An 18,710-nucleotide genomic window follows, 5' to 3' on the forward strand; every position below is an offset into this window, starting at 1 on the left:
TCCTCACTCGTCTTCATGGTATTTTTAAAAGCCAATTGCCAAAACATTTTAAGTTCATAGTAGTAACCTGAACAAAATTACGAAAAGTAAACAAGTGCAGAAAGTGAAGTATACAGAAGAATGTTTCAAATACGGCAACTAGCCAAAGTTCCCAAAAGAACAACTTAAATAGTAGTTGGAGTTTAACAGTCGGGGGTGGGGGGCACTTCTGGCCCTGGAACAAGGGAGGAGTCCCATGCCTTTATCCTTTCCAGGGTGATTGTACAAGCTCATAAGCAGTGGCTCATAGAAGCACACTGGAAGTAGGGTGTTCAAAGTCAGAGTGACTGAAAACACACTTCCAGATTTGTTACTGAGGCAATAATGGAATGACCAAAGCTTAGTCACCAGGAACTGAGAGTACTTACCATTTCCGAACCTCCTTGATATTGCTCAGTGCACATGTGCACTGAGTCACACTTACCAATGTTCTCTTGAACTTTTCCCCCCTTAACTTCCTCTCCAAAGTTTTCTCACAACTATTTTACCGAGCTAAGACAGACTTTTCTAAGGTTTGAGCAAAAAACATTCTAGACACGTGATCTCTAAGTTTAAGAAATGGCTAATCAAGTGATTCCCAACTCGGTTTTCCCAGTTCGTTTTTCCACTTCTCCCCTCAAGTTTTCTTACACTTCTCACCGAAGGCACTAGGGTGCTGATGCATTCCCACCCAGAATGCACACACAGACACACACATGCACACTCACATACACATACGTGCACACGTTCACATTCACTCTCCAAACTACTCCTTAAAAGAAGATAGAAAGGGCCTTTCCTAGATATGCTATTTAAAGAAGATACTTTGGGCGCCTGGGTGGCTCAGTCGTTAAGCATCTGCCTTCGGCTCAGGTCATGATCCCGGGGTCCTGGGATCGAGCCCCGCATCGGGCTCCCTGCCCAGCGGGAAGCCTGCTTCTCCCTCTCCCACTCCCCCTGCTTGTTCCTGCTCTCACTATGTCTCTCTCTGTCAAATAAATAAATAAAATCTTAAAAAATAAGTAAATTAATTAATTAAAGAAGATACCTTGTTTTATGACACATTGTTCAGGAAAATAAGATTATCATGAAATAATATGCACAGAGTGACATCATTGCTATGAATAAGGTTAAATAAAATCTGGACACGTGTCCTTCAAAGTATTAACAGTGTTTATCTCGGGGTGACGAAATTACGCGTGACTTTCATTTTTTCCTTTCTGTTTCGCAATATTTGCCAAAGTTTTAGACAATATATATGTATTCCTATCTCAATTAGAAAAATAAAGTTAGATCATGGGGAGTTTCTTAAGTCTCTTTTTCTAGGTTCCTCCAAACACAATTAAGACAAGTTGGAATTTTTTTTTTTTTAATTTTACTAAAGAAAAAGGGATTTTAACGCCATGATACACTTTTTAAAAGAGGTTTACAAAGTTTTCTGATTTCACCGTAGCTACGGACACATTTCTCAGCTCTATCCCATCCACATTCAGTTTCTTAAGGCCCTCTCACCTCTAAAGGCTTGGCATTGTATCAGAGCCTAGACACTGAGTCTGGATTCTTGACTTTCTGACCCGGACCTGCCTCCAGATGGCAGAAGCTACCCTATTTTCCAACACCTGTGAGGATGACCTTCTTGTATTTGCTGCCAGGCTCAAAAAGTCTTTGGGCCTTGCTGCTCACCAAGGGCCTCCCACTCAGTCCCTCCAGGATTAAGTTGTAGAAGGTATGACTGTTCTCCAGGCAAGGCTGGGGCAAATGCCACCAGGAGTGAGTTCATCCTTCAAAGTCATCTTACCTCTGCATACAAGGAATGACTTTATCCATCACAGCCCCAATTTTATGACAAGCCTTTAGCACAGTGGTTCTCAAAGTGTGATCCAGGGACCCCTAGGGGTTACCAAAACCCTTCCAGAGAATATATTAGGTCAAACTTATTTTTATAATAATACTAAGACAGCATTTTCCTTTTCCACTTTCATTCTTTTATGAATGAACAATGGGTGTTCCAGAGGCTATGTGACATACGTCATAACAGACTAAATGCAGAAGCATGTATGAGAATACAGCTGTCTTCTACTAGGCCAGATAGTAAAGAGATTTGCAAAAATGTAAAACAATGTCATTCTTCTCACTAATTTTTTGTCATGGAGAATACTGTTACGTTTTCATCAAAAATGTTAACATAGTATGGGCTTATTAATGCTATTTTTAATCTATGGAATAAGTATTTAAAATTTTTGTCGGGCGCCTGGGTGGCTCAGTTGGTTAAGCAACTGCCTTCGGCTCAGGTCATGATCCTGGAGTCCCGGGATCGAGTCCTGCATCGGGCTCCCTGCTCAGCGAGGAGCCTGCTTCTCGCTCTGACCCTCCCCCCTCTCATGTGCTCTCTCTCTCTCTCTCTCTCATTCTCTCTCTCAAATAAATAAATAAAATCTTAAAAAAAAAATTTTGTCAACATTAATTTCTCTAATAGTAAATATCAATAGATATAAACCACATACACTAAAGGTCTTTGGTGTTCTCAATAATTGTTAAGAGTACAAAGGGGCACAAACTTTGGTCTGGCACGTAAGAATGACACACAGACCCCTACATACCACTTAACTGACAAGTTGGGAGCTTCTATTTGATCTTACCTAATATACTTTTCACCCTGCTTATCCTACATCCCCATAAGATGGTTTCTGCTGAAAACTGCCATTGTCACTCTTCTACTCAAAATGGCTCCCCACACAAAAACAAAAAACTTCTCTTCCGCCAAGAATCTGAAGTCCAAACACTGAAGAACTTCAAGTATCTGTCTCCAATCTTCCTTACTCTCTTTACCATCATCCAAAAGCATATTTGAACTCTCTATTCTAATAAAAAGTTTTAATAAGTCTTGTATTTTACATTCACTGTGACTTTGCACACCCCATGCCCCCCACCTAGAATGCTGATGTATCTCCTCTCAAAGTACCCAACTCCAATGTGTGCTAACATTTGGGCCCTGCCTCCTCTGCTTAATACTGCTATGCTCACTAGACTACTATGCCCACAGTATTTTTGGCATTCACTGTGTGCTTCCTTGTATTATCATCCATTCGTGAAAATGGGTATCTCTTTAATAAGGTCACATGAAGATCTAGAAAGGATGTGTGTGTTCTTTTTATATCTTCTTCAACCCCTACCAAGGCTTTGGACATGTAAGATGCTCAATGTATAACAATCATTAATTTGCCAGATTAAGGAAAGTAAGCGTGGATGAAAAAAATTAGAAACTAGCACACAGGGTGCCTGGGTGGCTTAGTCGGTTGAGCTTCCGCCTTCGGTTCAGGTCATGATCCCAGGGTCCTGGGATGGAGCCCCACGTCAGGCTCCCTACCCACTGGGGGGCTTGTTTCTCCCTCTGCCCCTCCTCCCACTCATTCTCTCAATATCTCTCTCTCTCTCTCAAATAAATAAAATCTTAAAAAAAAAAGAGAGAAAGAAACTAGCACACAGTACCTGAGTATAATTCTGAGAAATACAACTGGATAACCTGAGAGTCATTTACCTCTGAAGAGCCAAATTTTCCAAACACTTGTTTCTCTGCTCATGCCAGGAAACTTTCCCAGAACCAGCTCGATGTGGCCCTAATACTACAAATAAGCTATACTGACAGCAACATTTCCACTTGCCTTAGAAATTAGAATTATAAGCTATGGAGAAAATCCAAGTCTAAATGAGAAAAAAAAAAATCTGACAAAATTCACAAATTAGAAGGAATAAAAACTATTATTTCCTTCTACTTCAATGATATACAGGTTGTATTTTAACATACTGTTTCCTTTATACTATTTTAAAAATTTGTCTGCAACAAATAAAGGAATAGCTGGTTTACCTTGAATTAAGTGAGACATCTAGGCTGACTTAGAAAGTTACGTTAGTATAAAATTTAGTGTTGAAAGGTGGAAGTTTTCATTCATTCGACAGATATTTCCTGAATACCTACTAAATGCCGGATACTATGCTAGTTACAGAAATAGAGAAAGTGATTGAAATGCACCCAGCCCCTAAGCTCCCAAATCTTAGAGACTATTACAGGTTTGGATAGAAATATAAGTAACTACAGGATGAGCTGATAAGGGCTAGGGTGGGATCCCTTAATGAGAAAAAAGGATAATTAACCCACCCTAAAGTTATGGGACTGTCAGAGGTTACCAGGAGAAAACAGTATCTAAGCTGAGATGTAAAGGAAAAAGGAAAAACAAGGTTGGAGAAATATGGGGGTAGGAATACTACTGCAGGGCCTTAAGTATCAGACAAGGTGTTTAGATTTTATTCTAACAGTAATGAGAAGCCATTTGAGGATGGTGCAGTGATCAGATCTGCATATGAAAGATTAAGTCTGGTGGCAACGCAGAGCACAGAGTGGGGCACAGAGAGGGTCACAGAGAGGGGCACAGAACGGGGCACAGAGAAGGGCACGGGGCAAGACTGGGGGTGGCAGCAGCCACATGGCAGACATTTATTGAGCACTTAGTGCATGCCAGGCACATGACAAAATGGCAAGATACAATCACTCATTTAATCTCCACAACAATCCCATCAAGCAGGTAAAATTACCCCCATTAGACAAGAGAGAACCCTGGAGTTTAGAGAGATTGAGTCAGAAATATGTTGACGTTCCAGTGACAGGACAGACTGAGGTTGTGCAGAGAGAGTGTGTAAAATCACAGGGAAGAGGACTTGAGACAGAACCCTGAGGAACATCAGTAGGTAAAGAAAGAGCAAAGGACACTGAAATGGAATAGAAGCAGAGAGGTAAGAAAATCAAGGCACACGCAGTTGCTGGCAAGGAAAGGGTGTTTCCAGTAGGATGTGCTCCACACCACCAACACTAATAGAGAGAGGTAAGGCCTGAGAAGCGTCCATTGTGTTTAGCAGTAAGAAGGTTCTGGGTAAGGTCTTGAGGGATAATTTCATGAAATTATGGTCATGATGGTCAGAGCCAGACCAAGCCAGGCCACAATGTGCTGTGGAGGGACGGAAAGGTGCGGAAATGGAATGGAAAGTCATATATTGGGGCGCCTGGGTGGCTCAGTTGGTTAAGTGACTGCCTTCGGCTCAGGTCATGATCCTGGAGTCCCGGGATCGAGTCCCGCATCGGGCTCCCTGCTCGGCAGGGAGTCTGCTTCGTCCTCTGACCCTATCCCCTCTCATGTGTTCTCTCTCTCTCATTCTCTCTCTCTCAAATAAATAAATAAAATCTTAAAAAAAAAAAAAAAAAGAAAGTCATATATTTCCACTGTCCAGTTATGTTATACAGAAAGCGGGGCACAAAGACCACAGCATGTTCAGGGGATTTCACAGCACAGGGGCCCCACTAACAGAGCCTCTGCCCCAAACCATGAGAAGAAATGGGCATTCGAACTTGAACGTCTGTTCTCCCAGACCAATTTGGACACTTGGTGACTTCTGCCAAATGACTTATTTGTGTCTCAGTTTCTGGGGAAACTGATATGTCTTCATTGTCTCACAGTACTGTTTTGGGTATCAAATGCCAGTAATCAGGAAATAACACTGTAAGGTTGGAAAATGGCTGCGAAGGAACTAACATCAGGTTTTAGAGCTAACTCTGGCTCCTGCAGAGACAACTTCAGCAGGGGAAAAAAATAATACCTTTTTTCTCGTTTTACTGAAACAAGAGTAATATCAGCAGAGAATACCTTCCTACTTCAAATGATTATACAGGTCCAAGTGGCTACAAGAAGCTCCCATCAGGTCTACCCTGACATCCAGGCACATGGATGACAGTAGGGGGCACTTGGATTTTTGGAAAAATCAACCAGCCCCTCCTTGGGATGATATTCTTCAGCCTGAGGAACAAAAGGGGAAGGTCCTACTCAGAATATTTCCTTAACTGAAAAAAAAGGAGGAGGGCGCCTGGGTGGCTCAGTCGGTTAAGCGCCCGACTCTCACCAGCTCAGGTCGTGATCTCAGGGTCGTGAGATGGAGCCCAACTTAAGATTCTCTCTCTCCCTCTCCCTCTGCCCCTGCCCCTCCTCTTCCCTCTCTCTAAAAAAAAATAATAATAATTAATTTAAAAAATAATATTTCCTTAACTGGCATTCATCCCAAGATTAGGAATAGAGCCAATGTCTAGCTTTTCTTCTCAAGGTGTGTAGGTGAAGTAAGCAAAGAATATCCCTAAATTCTGAGATCCCTGATCCTAAAGAGAACCGTAGAGCATGATGACTTGATATACAAACTCAATCAGCTGGTATCATCAATCGCAAGCATTCCTTAATAAAAGAGACTGTGTTTTCTTGCACACGTGCTCAATATGTATATAAAGCAGGATCAATCTGTGACCCAACTCAGAATTGGCCTACTGATTTTACCACTCCCATTCCCTTTCATCTGAAGTCTGGGCTACCTTTCATCTCTCACTTATTCCAGTGAGACCAAAGCAGCCCCTGTTCTCTTACCTGCTTTCAACTAAAAAGGCCAGCTAGACGTGAAGGGCCCTGGATTCTGTCAGCTTATAAAACCCATACAGAGATCCTGAAGTAAATCTAAACTTCAAACCACAAGTGCATGAATTTCTAGAAATAGAACATCGACTCCCAACCATTCACATTTCAGGAGTGATGTAAATTTTGGACAAGGGTAATAAAATACAGCCAACTCCTAAATGTAACCTCAGAAGTAATCTGGAGGAGAGGAAATGTCCATAATTTCAATGCATGCTGAAATACTCAATATCATCTCATTAGCCTATACACCTAAGTTTTACATTTTTAGGAATTTATCGGGAGTGTTTGATCAAAGGGAAGCTGAGGCAAAAGGTAAAAGACTCTAGAGGTGAGAGCTGTCATGGAAACTAACACTGAAACCAAAGTCAATGGACTGACGTGTTTCTCACTGAACTTTTCATTTCATTAATCCTTGCTGTCCTTTTATAGCAGTGTTTTCCTCTGTAAGTTGACTGACCCTGGGGTACTCAGGCCTCCAGTGAAAGAGAATTTTGTTAAGAACAGTATAGTTATATCAAGTAACACAGTATTATAATAACTATGCATTGAGCATATATTTGAGCCAGGCAATATGTGTTTTACATATATTGTCTTACTTGTTATTTATTATTTGAAGTAATATAGGCAATGAAGAAAAATCTTATTTGAATTACTACATGTAAGGCAGTAAATATATAAGTGCCTGAAATATAGTGGTTGCTCAGTAAATGTTATTATTGTTCTTATTTTTTAGTTCAAACAACCATCCTATGAGTAAGGTTCATTTTTTTCAGTTCACAGATTTAAAAACTAAGGATTAAGGAAGTTAAGTGGCTTGCCTGTGATTCCCCAGCTAATAAGTGACAGAATTAGAATTTCAGCCCGGGTCTGTTTGATTCCAGAGGCCAAATTGTTAACCATTATGTTGTATTCTCTACTATAGTTAGAGATCTAAGGAGCTCACCAAATAAATCGATGACAACTCTGGATTATTTTTGAGCTAGGTTCATGGAACTAAAGCCTTAGAGGCCTTATCAATGCATACCTGTTTTTGTTCTCTAGCCATTCAGTTAGTTATGAAACAGTCAAGGTATTAAATATTTGGACTTGGAAAGCATACTACTACTTTTCAGGTTAACACCTTTGATCTAGATTCACAAATTTTTGTTTTTGTTCTCCTTAAACTCCAGGCCAAGAAAAACAACAGAGGATCTTTGGAAGGAGACAGAAACCAACTGAAACAAGGCTCCATTCTGGAGATTTTCTATGCTCCCAAATCCCATCATCACACAGGTAACTCAATGATAGTTTCATTTCTTTATAAAATAAATCTCAAGACCTGGTGAACCCATTTGGCTCCTGAAATAGACAACTGGGAATAGTTCGAGAATAAACTAATTAGTTTCAATTACAAGCAGGAACCTACTGTTATCTGGAGTTGGGGATGGGAAAACTCTCTGAAAACTACAGTTTCTTAGGTGGTCTAGAGTTCAGTAACATTCTTTTTTTTTTTTTTTTTAAATAAATTGCATGGTAAATGATCCTAATATTAACTGTTTACACCTAGCAATATGGACAATCCCTTGAGGAAATGCCACTCTGAATATAAGTAACTTGCAGACTCTTATTACCAACCACATTAAGCTGCCTTCATAAAGGGGTTGCTTTTCTTTTCCCTGAGGAATATCAATCCCTCTCAACTTCAGGCCTCATTTTCCATTCCTATTTATAGTCCTATTTTTCTCCCCCAACCCCTACTACCACCAAAAGAAATGGATAACTTAGAGGATTCAAATGTACATTAAATTTAAAAGAAAAAAAAAAACCTTAAACTACAGTCATAGTTGAAAAGCAATGGGTTTTTATGATGGGTAAATGAAGTCCCCGCCTCTCAGCATCTCCCAGGATGGGTCTCATCGGGAAACAGGAATATGGCATGACTCCTGGAAAGCATAAAACCTGCAAGGCTCCCACCCAGCTACTCTACTCTGCACATCCCTCGTGAGGAATAAGATCTATCCCCGTTAAGGAAGAACGTTTTTACCTCTGCCCTCTCCTGTTCACGTGTGTGAGAGCTCAAGCTCCCTCACAGCATAGACTGCCCCTGGTCAGAGCTAGGAATTCCGCTCACCGCCTCTTCCCTCACTGCTTCCTTCATGCTATCACTAGTGTTCATATGTTGGTGAGTCACAGCCAGCCTAATGCTATCTCTCACCATATTTGCCCCAGGGATTACTTAGCTACACAGTTTTGCCTTGCACGCTTCTCACAAGTCTCCATCTTATTTCTTATTTCGATTCGAAGCTCTCTGAGGAAAAGGACCCATTATCACCACTGTGGTTTCTATAGTCTTGCCACAGTTCCCTTCCTGTGACCAAGCAATGGATAAGCTGATTGTGATCAATGGTGAGTAACTTCTATTCATAGTTCAAAATCTGAAGGAACAGTTGCCCAAGCTAGAGAGAGCATGATTTTCAAGACTATAATTTAAAACATCCACTACGGCATTTTGTTTAGGATTGCCTGAGGCCCTACCACTTACTGTGTTACACTGGTTAAGTTAATTAACCTTTCTGTACCACATTTTTCTCATGTGTAAAATGAAGATAATAATGGTGCCATTATCATAGGATTGTTGTGAGGATGAAATGTGATAATACAAATAAATCGGTTAAAAGATATGGCACATAGTAAAAGACCAATAAATTCTGAGATACCGTTATTTATGATATGTACAAATGGGTGCATGAGACTCTTCGGGTAGTTAGACATGGAAAGAATAAAGCGCATTTTCCCATACGCATCTCGGTCATACCTTGTGGGAAACAGAAAGCCTCAACAACAGTGGTGCATGTTCGCTCCAACTCCGAGATCTCTGAGAAAACTCGAGATTGCAGGGTTAAAAATAACCCGAAAGAGGGGCGCCTGGGTGGCTCAGTTGGTTAAGCGACTGCCTTCGGCTCAGGTCATGATCCTGGAGTCCCGGGATCGAGTCCCACATCGGACTCCCTGCTCGGCGGGGAGCCTGCTTCTCCCTCTGACCCTCCTCCCTCTCATGTGCTCTCTCTCTCTCTCTCAAATAAATGAATAAAATCTTTAAAAACTAAAAAAATAAAAAAAATAAAATAACCCGAAAGGATCAGAGTGAAATGCCCTTGGGACGTGTGTGGTCAGTTCTGAAGTAGGCAGCAGATGTCTTGTAGATGGGAAGCCAGCTGTAAACGGCACACTGGGCACTCCCCTCTGTTCCTTTATTCTGTTGTAAAGATTCTTACGTGCTTGACTAATCCTGTATACAGGGAGGAATGTGCCTTACTACGCCCCTGCTGTAAACCATTATAGATCCATATCGCTGTAGAAGGTATATAAGAGTATGGAGAATAAACCTCGGCACCTTGGGCCGCTCGCTCGGGGTCCCCTGTGCCTCGTTCTACTGTCGCCTCTTTTTCTCAGTTCCTTCGCTGCCCCAGGTCCCCGACTCTCTGAGGTCGACAATACCTGGCATGGAGGCAAACTAAGTTCTGACATCATAGTCAAATGAATTATGAGCGTCCTTCATTTTCCCAAAACCTCTTGGAAACAATGATCTAACTGTACACCATCAACTAAAATGAGAATGATATAATAGAGGAGAATAGATACATTGTCTTGAAGGAAAAGCAACCAGAGACCTAAATGCAGCCTCGCCCTCTGTCCTGCCCTTCTGTCTCTCCCTTCATCTCTCACCTGAACAAGCAGGCTGGAAGGCATTCCTAGAAGATTTACCCCCACCCTTTCTCAGAACATAAAGGTCAAAAGAAAACCCCCCTCCGTCCACGTCAGGGGTTCCCACAGCCTCCCTCATCTAACCCACCACTACCCCCACTCCAGGAAAAAGTACAATAGAGAACAACAAACTATGCACACAACACATAGGTAATGAACACACACGCACACACACACACCCCTTCTGTTGGCTACACACTGCTAACCTGGCCATCCGGTGAAGTAAAAAGCCAAGAGTTACCTCACTGCCTCTCCCTCTGGCATCATTAGGGTGGAAGCAATGAAGGAAAAGATTTAACAAGAGTCAAATGACACTATAGGCAAAAGATAGAAGTAGAAGGTATTTATTGGGGGAGGGGAGCTTTTTTGCCTGCTCTTCTACAAGAAGCAGCGCCTTTATGCTACCTCCTGACTGTCTCCAGGCTCAAGCAATCATTACATTGGCAAACCACTGCAGTCTCCTCCTTCGTTCCATCTAGACCCAGCCCAACACATTCCACACTCTCATGCAGATGAATTTTCTGAAAACACAAGGCGGATCCCTATTCCACTTTCATTTGCAATTCTTTAATTAGACATATCGTGTTATTGTGCATTATTATAGTTATGTGTGCATATGTCATACCTCCCTCAATAAACTGTAATGCCATGGGAGAACCCAAACTATATTACTCATATTAAACAATCTTCACTCATTCATTCAAAACATGCATAAAATATGTGTTATGTACCAGGCACTATACTAGCCCCTAGAGATGAGTCAGGTCATTCCCTTCAATGTGTTTAAAATCATATGTGTATATGTCGGTTGTGGGGGCTGGGTGGGGAGAGCCATATAAACAGAAAATTGTAATGCATGGAATTATTTACATTGTATAATATTATGATATAATTGCAATATATAATATATTACTATCGCATAGGCACCAATTAACATAAGATCACATAGAAGGGGCTCCTACTAGGGACGCCTGGTGGCTCAGTCATTAAACATCTGTCTGCCTTTGGCTAAGGTCATGATTCCAGGGTCCTGGGATGGAGCCCCGCATGGGGCTCCCTGCTCCGCGGGAAGTCTGCTTCTCCCTCTTCCACTCCCCCTGCTTGTGTTCCCTCTCTCACTGCGTCTCTCTCTGTCAAATAAATAATTAAATCTTTAAAAAAAGAAAAAAAGAAGAGGCTCCTACTAAACCCTTGGGCAGATCAAGAAAGGCTTCTCAGAAGAAATAACATCTAAACTGATAGCTGAAGCATCAGCAGATACACAGGGAGAACCAGGAACTATGGGCAGTCCATTAAGACATAGTAGTGGCAAAGAAGAAGGCTTGAGAAATACACAGGAACCAGATCATAAAAGGGCTTAAGCCACATTAAAGAGTTTGAAGTTTATCCTGAAGAAGTTGAATTGTTTTAGTAAGAGGAGTGATGTGATCAGATTTCTACTTTAAAAATGACCACTTTAATTAGAGTATAGCAGTCATTCAAAGTATTTGTTGAACACATGACTAGTTAAGTGTAAGTAGCGTAATAAAAAAATATCGCAGGAATTCAAAAGAAAGAGAAATCAGTGAATCGGTGCTGGCTGTGATACCCCAAAAAAGTTTTATGGAGGAGTTTAACTCGTCTTTCAAAAAAGTACGATTTTGATAGGGTAATTGAAGGAAAAGCACTTTCTAGTTGGAAACAGGAAGGGTACAAGGAAGATAATGAGCTAGGAAGTGTCTGTGCCAAAGTTTCAGGTGAATTCACAGAAGAGCAAATAGTTTAGTTTAGTGAGTGCTAGGTCTGGAGAGATAGGTTGGCATCTCAGGGTCAGCCTTGAGGGATGGGGGGCCTTGAATGCCGATCTCAGGATTTAAACTTCACCAGCAAAGAGACTGCCAGCTCCTGGCTGAGTTTTGAAAGGAGAGAGGCATACTCCAAGTGTTGTGTTAGGAAGATTGAATATGAATTGGAAGAGGTTTAAACACAAGGTCCAGGTAACAAGATGTAGGAATGTAAAAGGAAAAACAATGTGCTGCAAGATACATATCAAAAAAAAAAAAAAAAAAGAGAAGTAAAAGCATAGGGTTGGGTGATGGGTAGAACAAAGGTCACCTCACATGCCAACCTCCTACATCTCCAGCACCCCTACTAATTTCCCTGGTAGGCTGATTTATCTGAATAGACAAATCTCCTGCAGCTTTGTGTTATCATCTGGATGATGAGAGTCTTCTCTTTTATGAAGCTGTTTAACCAGTGTCTACACCTAAGAACTAGGAGGTAAGGTTTTTTTGAAAAGAAAATGAAGAGAAAAGAATATTTGGAGAATGAGAGAAGACAATCGGAACAAACAAAAGGTAACACTGAGGCCATTCTTAAGTCCCCTAAATCAGTCACCCATGGTATTCATTCAGTTGGGGCACCACTGTTTATTGCAGGAACCCCCTCAGATAGATCAGACTTACACCCAGTCCTGGGACCCCAGAGACTGAATTAGCTCAAAGAGTTCCCTCCTCTCATTGTTGGGGTCACCTCCTCTACCCACTCTTTGTAACCTCAGTAACCACAAGAAGCAGAAGGATAAACTCAATTGTTCTGTTGTCTCCTGTTTGAACTCGGGTCACTTTGGTCTCCCAAAGCGACAACTTAATTTAATAGTACTTACGGATACTGAAAAAAAATATTAGAAATCCCCTTCCAAAATTGTCTAACAAACTTCCAGGGTACAGTAGTCTATTACTTAAGAAAAGCTGACCTAAGAAACATCACAGCCCTCATCCAAAGGAACAATGTCATTTACAAATAGATCTCTTAGAAGAGTCAATAAATCCCTGGCTCATCAAAATAAATTCTATTTTCTCAGCCTTTTTCAAAGTCAGAAAGTCAGGCTTCTCACAATAGGCCCATGTATTATTTATTCTACTTTACGGCAGGTGGGGAAACTGAAGTTGCATTCTTTAAGATAGAGATATTAAGGGGCGCCTGGGTGGCTCAGTTGGCCAAGCGTCTGACTCTTGGTTTCGGCTCAGATCCTGATCTCAGGATGGTGAGATCAAGCTCCTTGGCAGGCTTGGCACTCAGCAATGGCTCTGCTTGGGATTCTTTCTCTCCCTCTATCCCTCCCACTCATGTATGCTGCCCTCGCGCTCTCTCTCTCTCTCTCTCAAATAAATAAGTAAATCTTTAAAAAAAACAATAGAGATATTAATGGCTCTAAATTTTGTTCCAAATTGGATGGTGTCTTGCTATAACAGATATGAATGCCAGCTAATTAGTAGATTCTCTGCAATGGCATTTCATTTGTCACTGTTTAACTGATGACTATTGTTTTCTTTAGCACTTTTTAGTTGATGTTTGTTAGGCCTGATTACATGATAAAATTTCCTCAGCTTCCCTTTGTTTCCAAAGTAATTATAGGCTTCTTCCTCTCTCTTTTTGATGCCCACAGACGCCATAATGAAGGCAGTTAAATATGCAAAATGAGAATAAGAAACAAGGTGTCAACATACATATAATTTACTTTTGAGGCATCCGACTTACTCATAAACTAGGGATCATATTGCTAATAAAATTATCCGATTTTCCAAAAAAATTTGGACATATTTTCCAGTGTCTTTGCCAACAGATGGTTCAGGGGTCTTTTGCCACTTTATAATTCATCTACACCTCTCCAGACATGACGAGATAAGGAGATAATGTAAGTGAAAACAATGTGTGGGCCACAGATATGCAGCTGCAAGCAAAATCCCCACACTTCTTTCCAAGCATATGACCGCCCCTACTCCTACCTAGAACAGTTTAGTCAGCTATCTCCCCTAATTGAAAAGAGACTGCAACTAGACAGAAAATACTTAGGAAGGTGTTTGCTTTATTTTCTAAAATAGCTATATACTATGGGGGCATTTCAGTTACCCAACATAGAAGTTCTCAGACTTTAAACCAAAGGTAATATCATGCCAGAACGGAAACTATACATAATTTACCAAAGAACATATATAAGCAGACCACAAAACACTTCCAGATCAAAGGCAGTTCACTTTCTGAAACCCCCACGGCATCAGAAAGCCCTACTTCTTCCCAAGTATTGTATGTTTTAATTGAGGTAAGCTATTTGTAATAAAAAAAAAAAAATGCCAACCTATCTGTAATTTTATTAGCAAGGATTTTACCTGATTAAAGTTTCCTTATCTGGCATCTAAGATTAGATACGTTGGGAAATGCTAAATTCCTGAGTGGAGAACACATAGTATGCCGTATTTCCCAAACATCTCAGAACACAAACACTTTTTCTAACACAAACAAACATTGCCCAGAAGTGGCAAACACTGTGCAAAATACTGCATACTGCTGCTCATCATCAGTTGTCACTGGAACAAGAGCAGAAGGAAAAAAAAAAAAATCAAAGCGTTGAGTTAACTGAATTTTTAGAAGTGGGGAGGAGTTCTGGGGAGGATGCTAAAAGCACATTTTGCCTACCTCACAGTTTTAAGAAATACTCAGTCACAGAACATTTATTATGGAGGTGACTAGGAATCTATAATGGCATCTTTTTTTTTTTTTTGAAACTTACTAACAGGTATGATCTTAAAATTCTCCCAGGTAGCTCATGGCTGTCTTTAAATCCTAGGCATTACCAAATGTCTGGCTAATACTGTGTATACATACTGAGAAATATATTTTTATTTTGAATGAAAATTAGAATCAAACACTTGACCTGACAAATGACTAAAAACTAAGACTCTAAACCCAGTCTGGGCATCAGCTGGGTATGTGATCTTGGTCAAGGCCTCCTTGGTTTCCCGATGTCTGTACAATAGACCCTTCAGCTCTGTAAGCCTCATGAAACCCACCTAGGAAAGACACCTACAGCAGTTCTTACCCCTCAAGCAACAGTTGATGAGGGTGGCATGTGAGCCACTATCTTTGCTGGGAAGATTTAAGTACACCGTTCCAATCTAAAAAGCATCTCATAAGGTGCTTCCAGCCCTCAACTACTTCATAAACTGTTCTGTAAAATTTTATAACCACAGGCGTCTGCCCTCTCCGCTCATCAGGAGTAAAACTGCAACATCTGGCTCCCTCCACAACACCAGCCCTTTATAAAACCCTGGTAAAAGAAAGCCCAGGGCGGTGCGAATCAAGGGCCACCGATCAGTTACCGCCTCACACTTGAAAAATGCCCCGATAGTCTTCCTCCCTCACTTTTCCCAAATAAATAGCGTTCTTACACAAATGAAAGTCCACGGACCCCGAGAGGCTGGAAGGGCCGCGCGGGCCCGGCCGTACCTGATTGAAGTGCAGCTGCCCGGGCTCGGCGACACCCTCCTCGGGGGCGGCTCCCAGCTGCTCCAGCAGGCGCGCGAGCTGCGCCGCCGACAGGCTGCGATTCGCGCCGAACACGCTCAGCACATCCTCGCTAAAGGCGAGCCCGGGCCCCACCGCCGCGCCTCCGATGCCCGCGGCCGCCAGCAGTAGGAGCCCAGCCACCGCCCGGCCCGGGGCCATCCCGGCCGGGGCTGCCTCTCGAGGGCCTGAAACGGGCTGCAGCGCCCCGGGACGCTCTGGGCGCACCGGCGTCGGTGCCCAAGGGCGCGCGGATCAGGCGTCGTCGGCGCGGGTCCGAGTCAGCCGTGACTGGGGCGCCCGTGGTCCTCCGCCGCCTTCGGAAGAGCAGCAGCCCGCGACCTGCGGGGCATTGAAGTGGAGGTGCAGCGGGGGGGGTGGGGAGCGATAAGCAGAGCGGGCCCCCGGGCCTCCTGGAGAGCCTAAGATAAAGAGGACAAAGGGGGACAGAGATAAAGGCCAGCGGGCCACCCGCCGGCCAGCCCCGGGAGCACTGCCTTGCCCGAGCCCTCGAACGCCCGGCCGGACAGGGGGCCAACTGCCCTGGAGCCGGGTTTGCAAATGTCCCAGGATTTGCATAGTGTGGTGACACACGCTCCTCCCGGATATAAAGCCCCAAGCCAAACAATTTCTTTAGGAAGAACTAAAACCACTCTCACTATAGAACCCCACCTCTTCTTCCTGTCTTGCTGCTAAATTCCCTCAGAGCAAACTCAGACGCGGGGAGACAAGGCAGTCCCCAAGGAGCTGCAGGAAATAGCTCTTTCGGAGTCCTGGACTTTGCGTCCAAACGGGACCTCCCTCTCCCAGATCTCTTTGCTGGGCTTGGCAAACTAGCCTGCTAACCTCTCACCTCGCCTGTCTCTTTCTGCTTCTGCGTCTCTGTGTGTGTCCACGTGAGTCTCAGTCTCTCTCTTTCTCTCTGTCTCTCTCTCAACACTATCTGGCAAGTCCGCTCGGAAACTCCGAGCCCGGGCCCTATCCCCTTTACAGATAAGAGGCGGGCCCTGTCCCCGCCTCTCTGGCACGTGGTCACACGCACTCCCCCAGCCTGAACTCCCGCTCTCGTCCACGCCGGGGCGCAGAGCCGCCGGCGTTGCGCATTCCTCCCCGGACCCGGCTCTCCACCCTCGCCCCGGGGGGTTACCTGAATGCCACATCTGTGTCGGTGTCCCCAGCCTCCTTTCTGGTCTCGGTGGTCTCTTTGTTACCTTGCTGAAACCAACTTCCTGGAATAGAGTCTGGAGCCCCATGCATTGTCTAAGAGATTAGCAGGAATTGGCTTTTTTGTAGTACTTCGTAAACTCCGAGGAAAAAAAGGAAACCAAATCTCCAGCGTGGTGGCGGGCTGACTGAGCCTGCACTTCCCAAGTCGGCCCTTCCTGACGCCGCACAGGATATCCGCAGATCAGAATGAGTGTTTGTTTGTTCAAATGAGGGTTCAAGAAAAGCTGACTTAGGTGTGAGATCAACAGGCTTGTGCAAAGTGAATGCGGTGTTTGGGGACAAAGGTTGTGTCTAGTGGATATAATTGCCCAGAAATAAAGTAAATCTTGGTTCGCTGCTCCATGGCTAAGTACAATAAGAATTCAAAGTGGTGTTCTTGCCTTTCACTCGGAGAGTGCACAGCCTCCTAAAACAGCCGATTTTAAGAGACACTAAGTGCAGAAAAAGGCAAGGAGATGTGGAAGAGGGACTTAAATGTAAATGTGAAAAATAGAGACAGAAAGAGAAAATTCCAGAGGGATAAGGATCTAGGTGGACATAACTGAGGGCTATCATATGGAAAATGTTTAACTGTATTCTAACCAGTAACAGGGCAGAGTCACCAAGAAGAAGGTTTCTGCGGAATATAAAGCACAAGTGCTTTGGGAGGTAGTGATTTCTCCATGATTGAGAGTGTTTCAAACCCACAGGTTAAGTGGTAGAAGGATTCCTGTCTTGGAGGGAGATCAGCAAAATGATCTTGATGGTGTGTCCCTTCCAATTATAAAATCTGTATATTTGTTGGGAATAATTTATGAATTTATAATGGTACAAAAAGGGCAAGTATTTCACCCAAGGGCCAGAAGTAAGTTCATGTCACAGTTAAGCTCTTAAACTATACAAATGATGGGACTCTTCGAGATTTTTATTGGATTCTTAAATGTAGTTTGTTTATTTTTCCTTTTGACCTCAGTGACTTAAGGTGATTCTTTGAAATTCATGAATGCTTCAGGTAGTTCATCCACATCCAGCAAGTTGTTTATTCCCATCTTGAACTGCAACATTGCTAAGATGTTGGATTTTCCACAAATATAAATGGGTTTTAAATAATACAAATTTGTATTGCAGATTTTTTTAAATAAAATTTTTGTATTAGTCATTCATGTCTAAATACATACATTTTGTCTGCCCATCAACCCCAAAAGACAATAAACAGTAAAATAAGTAATAATCAACTTGCTTGGCAACTTTACCAAATACGGTTAATATGATTTAAGCATGAAATTAAGAGAGAGTATTCAGAAAATTACAAGGTACTAACTACCAAATTGGCAAGGCTAATTTCTAGATCTTTCACTCTAATGAAATATAATCACCAAAGTACTACTCAGATAATGTTTTAGGGCTCAAAATATGGCATTCTATCAGCAATATCATTACTGAAAAAAAGGACTTCCAGTTTAAAATATAAAGTGTAATGTTAATAACTATAATTTCTCTCAGAAATTTGCCTTAAAGTTTAAGTAATTTTAAATGGTAATATTTAACGGAGCATGCCAGGAACACCAGCCAGGATATTGAAAGATGCTTTCTCTTTCTGACAATGTCACCTGGGAAACTTGGTGACAGGTTCAATTCCCTCATCTATGAAACAGGAAAACTGGGATAGAAGAACAAGTATCTACTCCAGCCTTATTTCTAAATGTCTAATTTAGGGCGCCTTCGTGGCTCAGTTGGTTAAGCAACTGCCTTTGGCTCAGGTCATGATCCCAGAGTCCTGGGATCAAGTCCCACATCGGGCTCCCGGCTCAGCGGGGAGCCTGCTTCTCCCTCTGACCCTCACCCCTCTCATGCTGTTTCTCTCTCTCTCTCTCTAATATATAAATAAATAAAATCTTTAAAAAAAATAATAAAAAA

The 18,710-nt window shown here is 42.4% G+C and overlaps 1 protein-coding gene across 2 annotated transcripts in view; it reads right to left on the minus strand.

Moving 5' to 3' along the window:
* The window catches only part of SLC39A8 (solute carrier family 39 member 8), a 71,925-nt gene extending 55,354 nt beyond the window's left edge, over positions 1-16,571 (minus strand). Inside the window, exons 1-2 of one of the 2 annotated variants that reach the window (XM_035030173.1) lie at positions 16,441-16,571; positions 15,531-16,009 (exon numbers count right to left, since the gene is read on the minus strand). In XM_035030173.1, coding sequence (XP_034886064.1) covers positions 15,531-15,749 — 219 coding nt within the window. In that variant the 5' untranslated portion in view covers positions 15,750-16,009; positions 16,441-16,571. Of the gene's footprint in view, positions 1-15,530; positions 16,010-16,259; positions 16,415-16,440 lie in introns of those variants that run through there. The other variant, XM_035030174.1, reaches the window with a different exon arrangement.
* Between the last annotated feature and the right edge of the window lie 2,139 nt (positions 16,572-18,710).

The sequence above is a fragment of the Mirounga leonina genome, unplaced genomic scaffold (assembly GCF_011800145.1).
Source record: "Mirounga leonina isolate KUSES-001 unplaced genomic scaffold, KU_Mleo_1.0 Mir_357, whole genome shotgun sequence".
NCBI lineage: Eukaryota > Metazoa > Chordata > Mammalia > Carnivora > Phocidae > Mirounga > Mirounga leonina.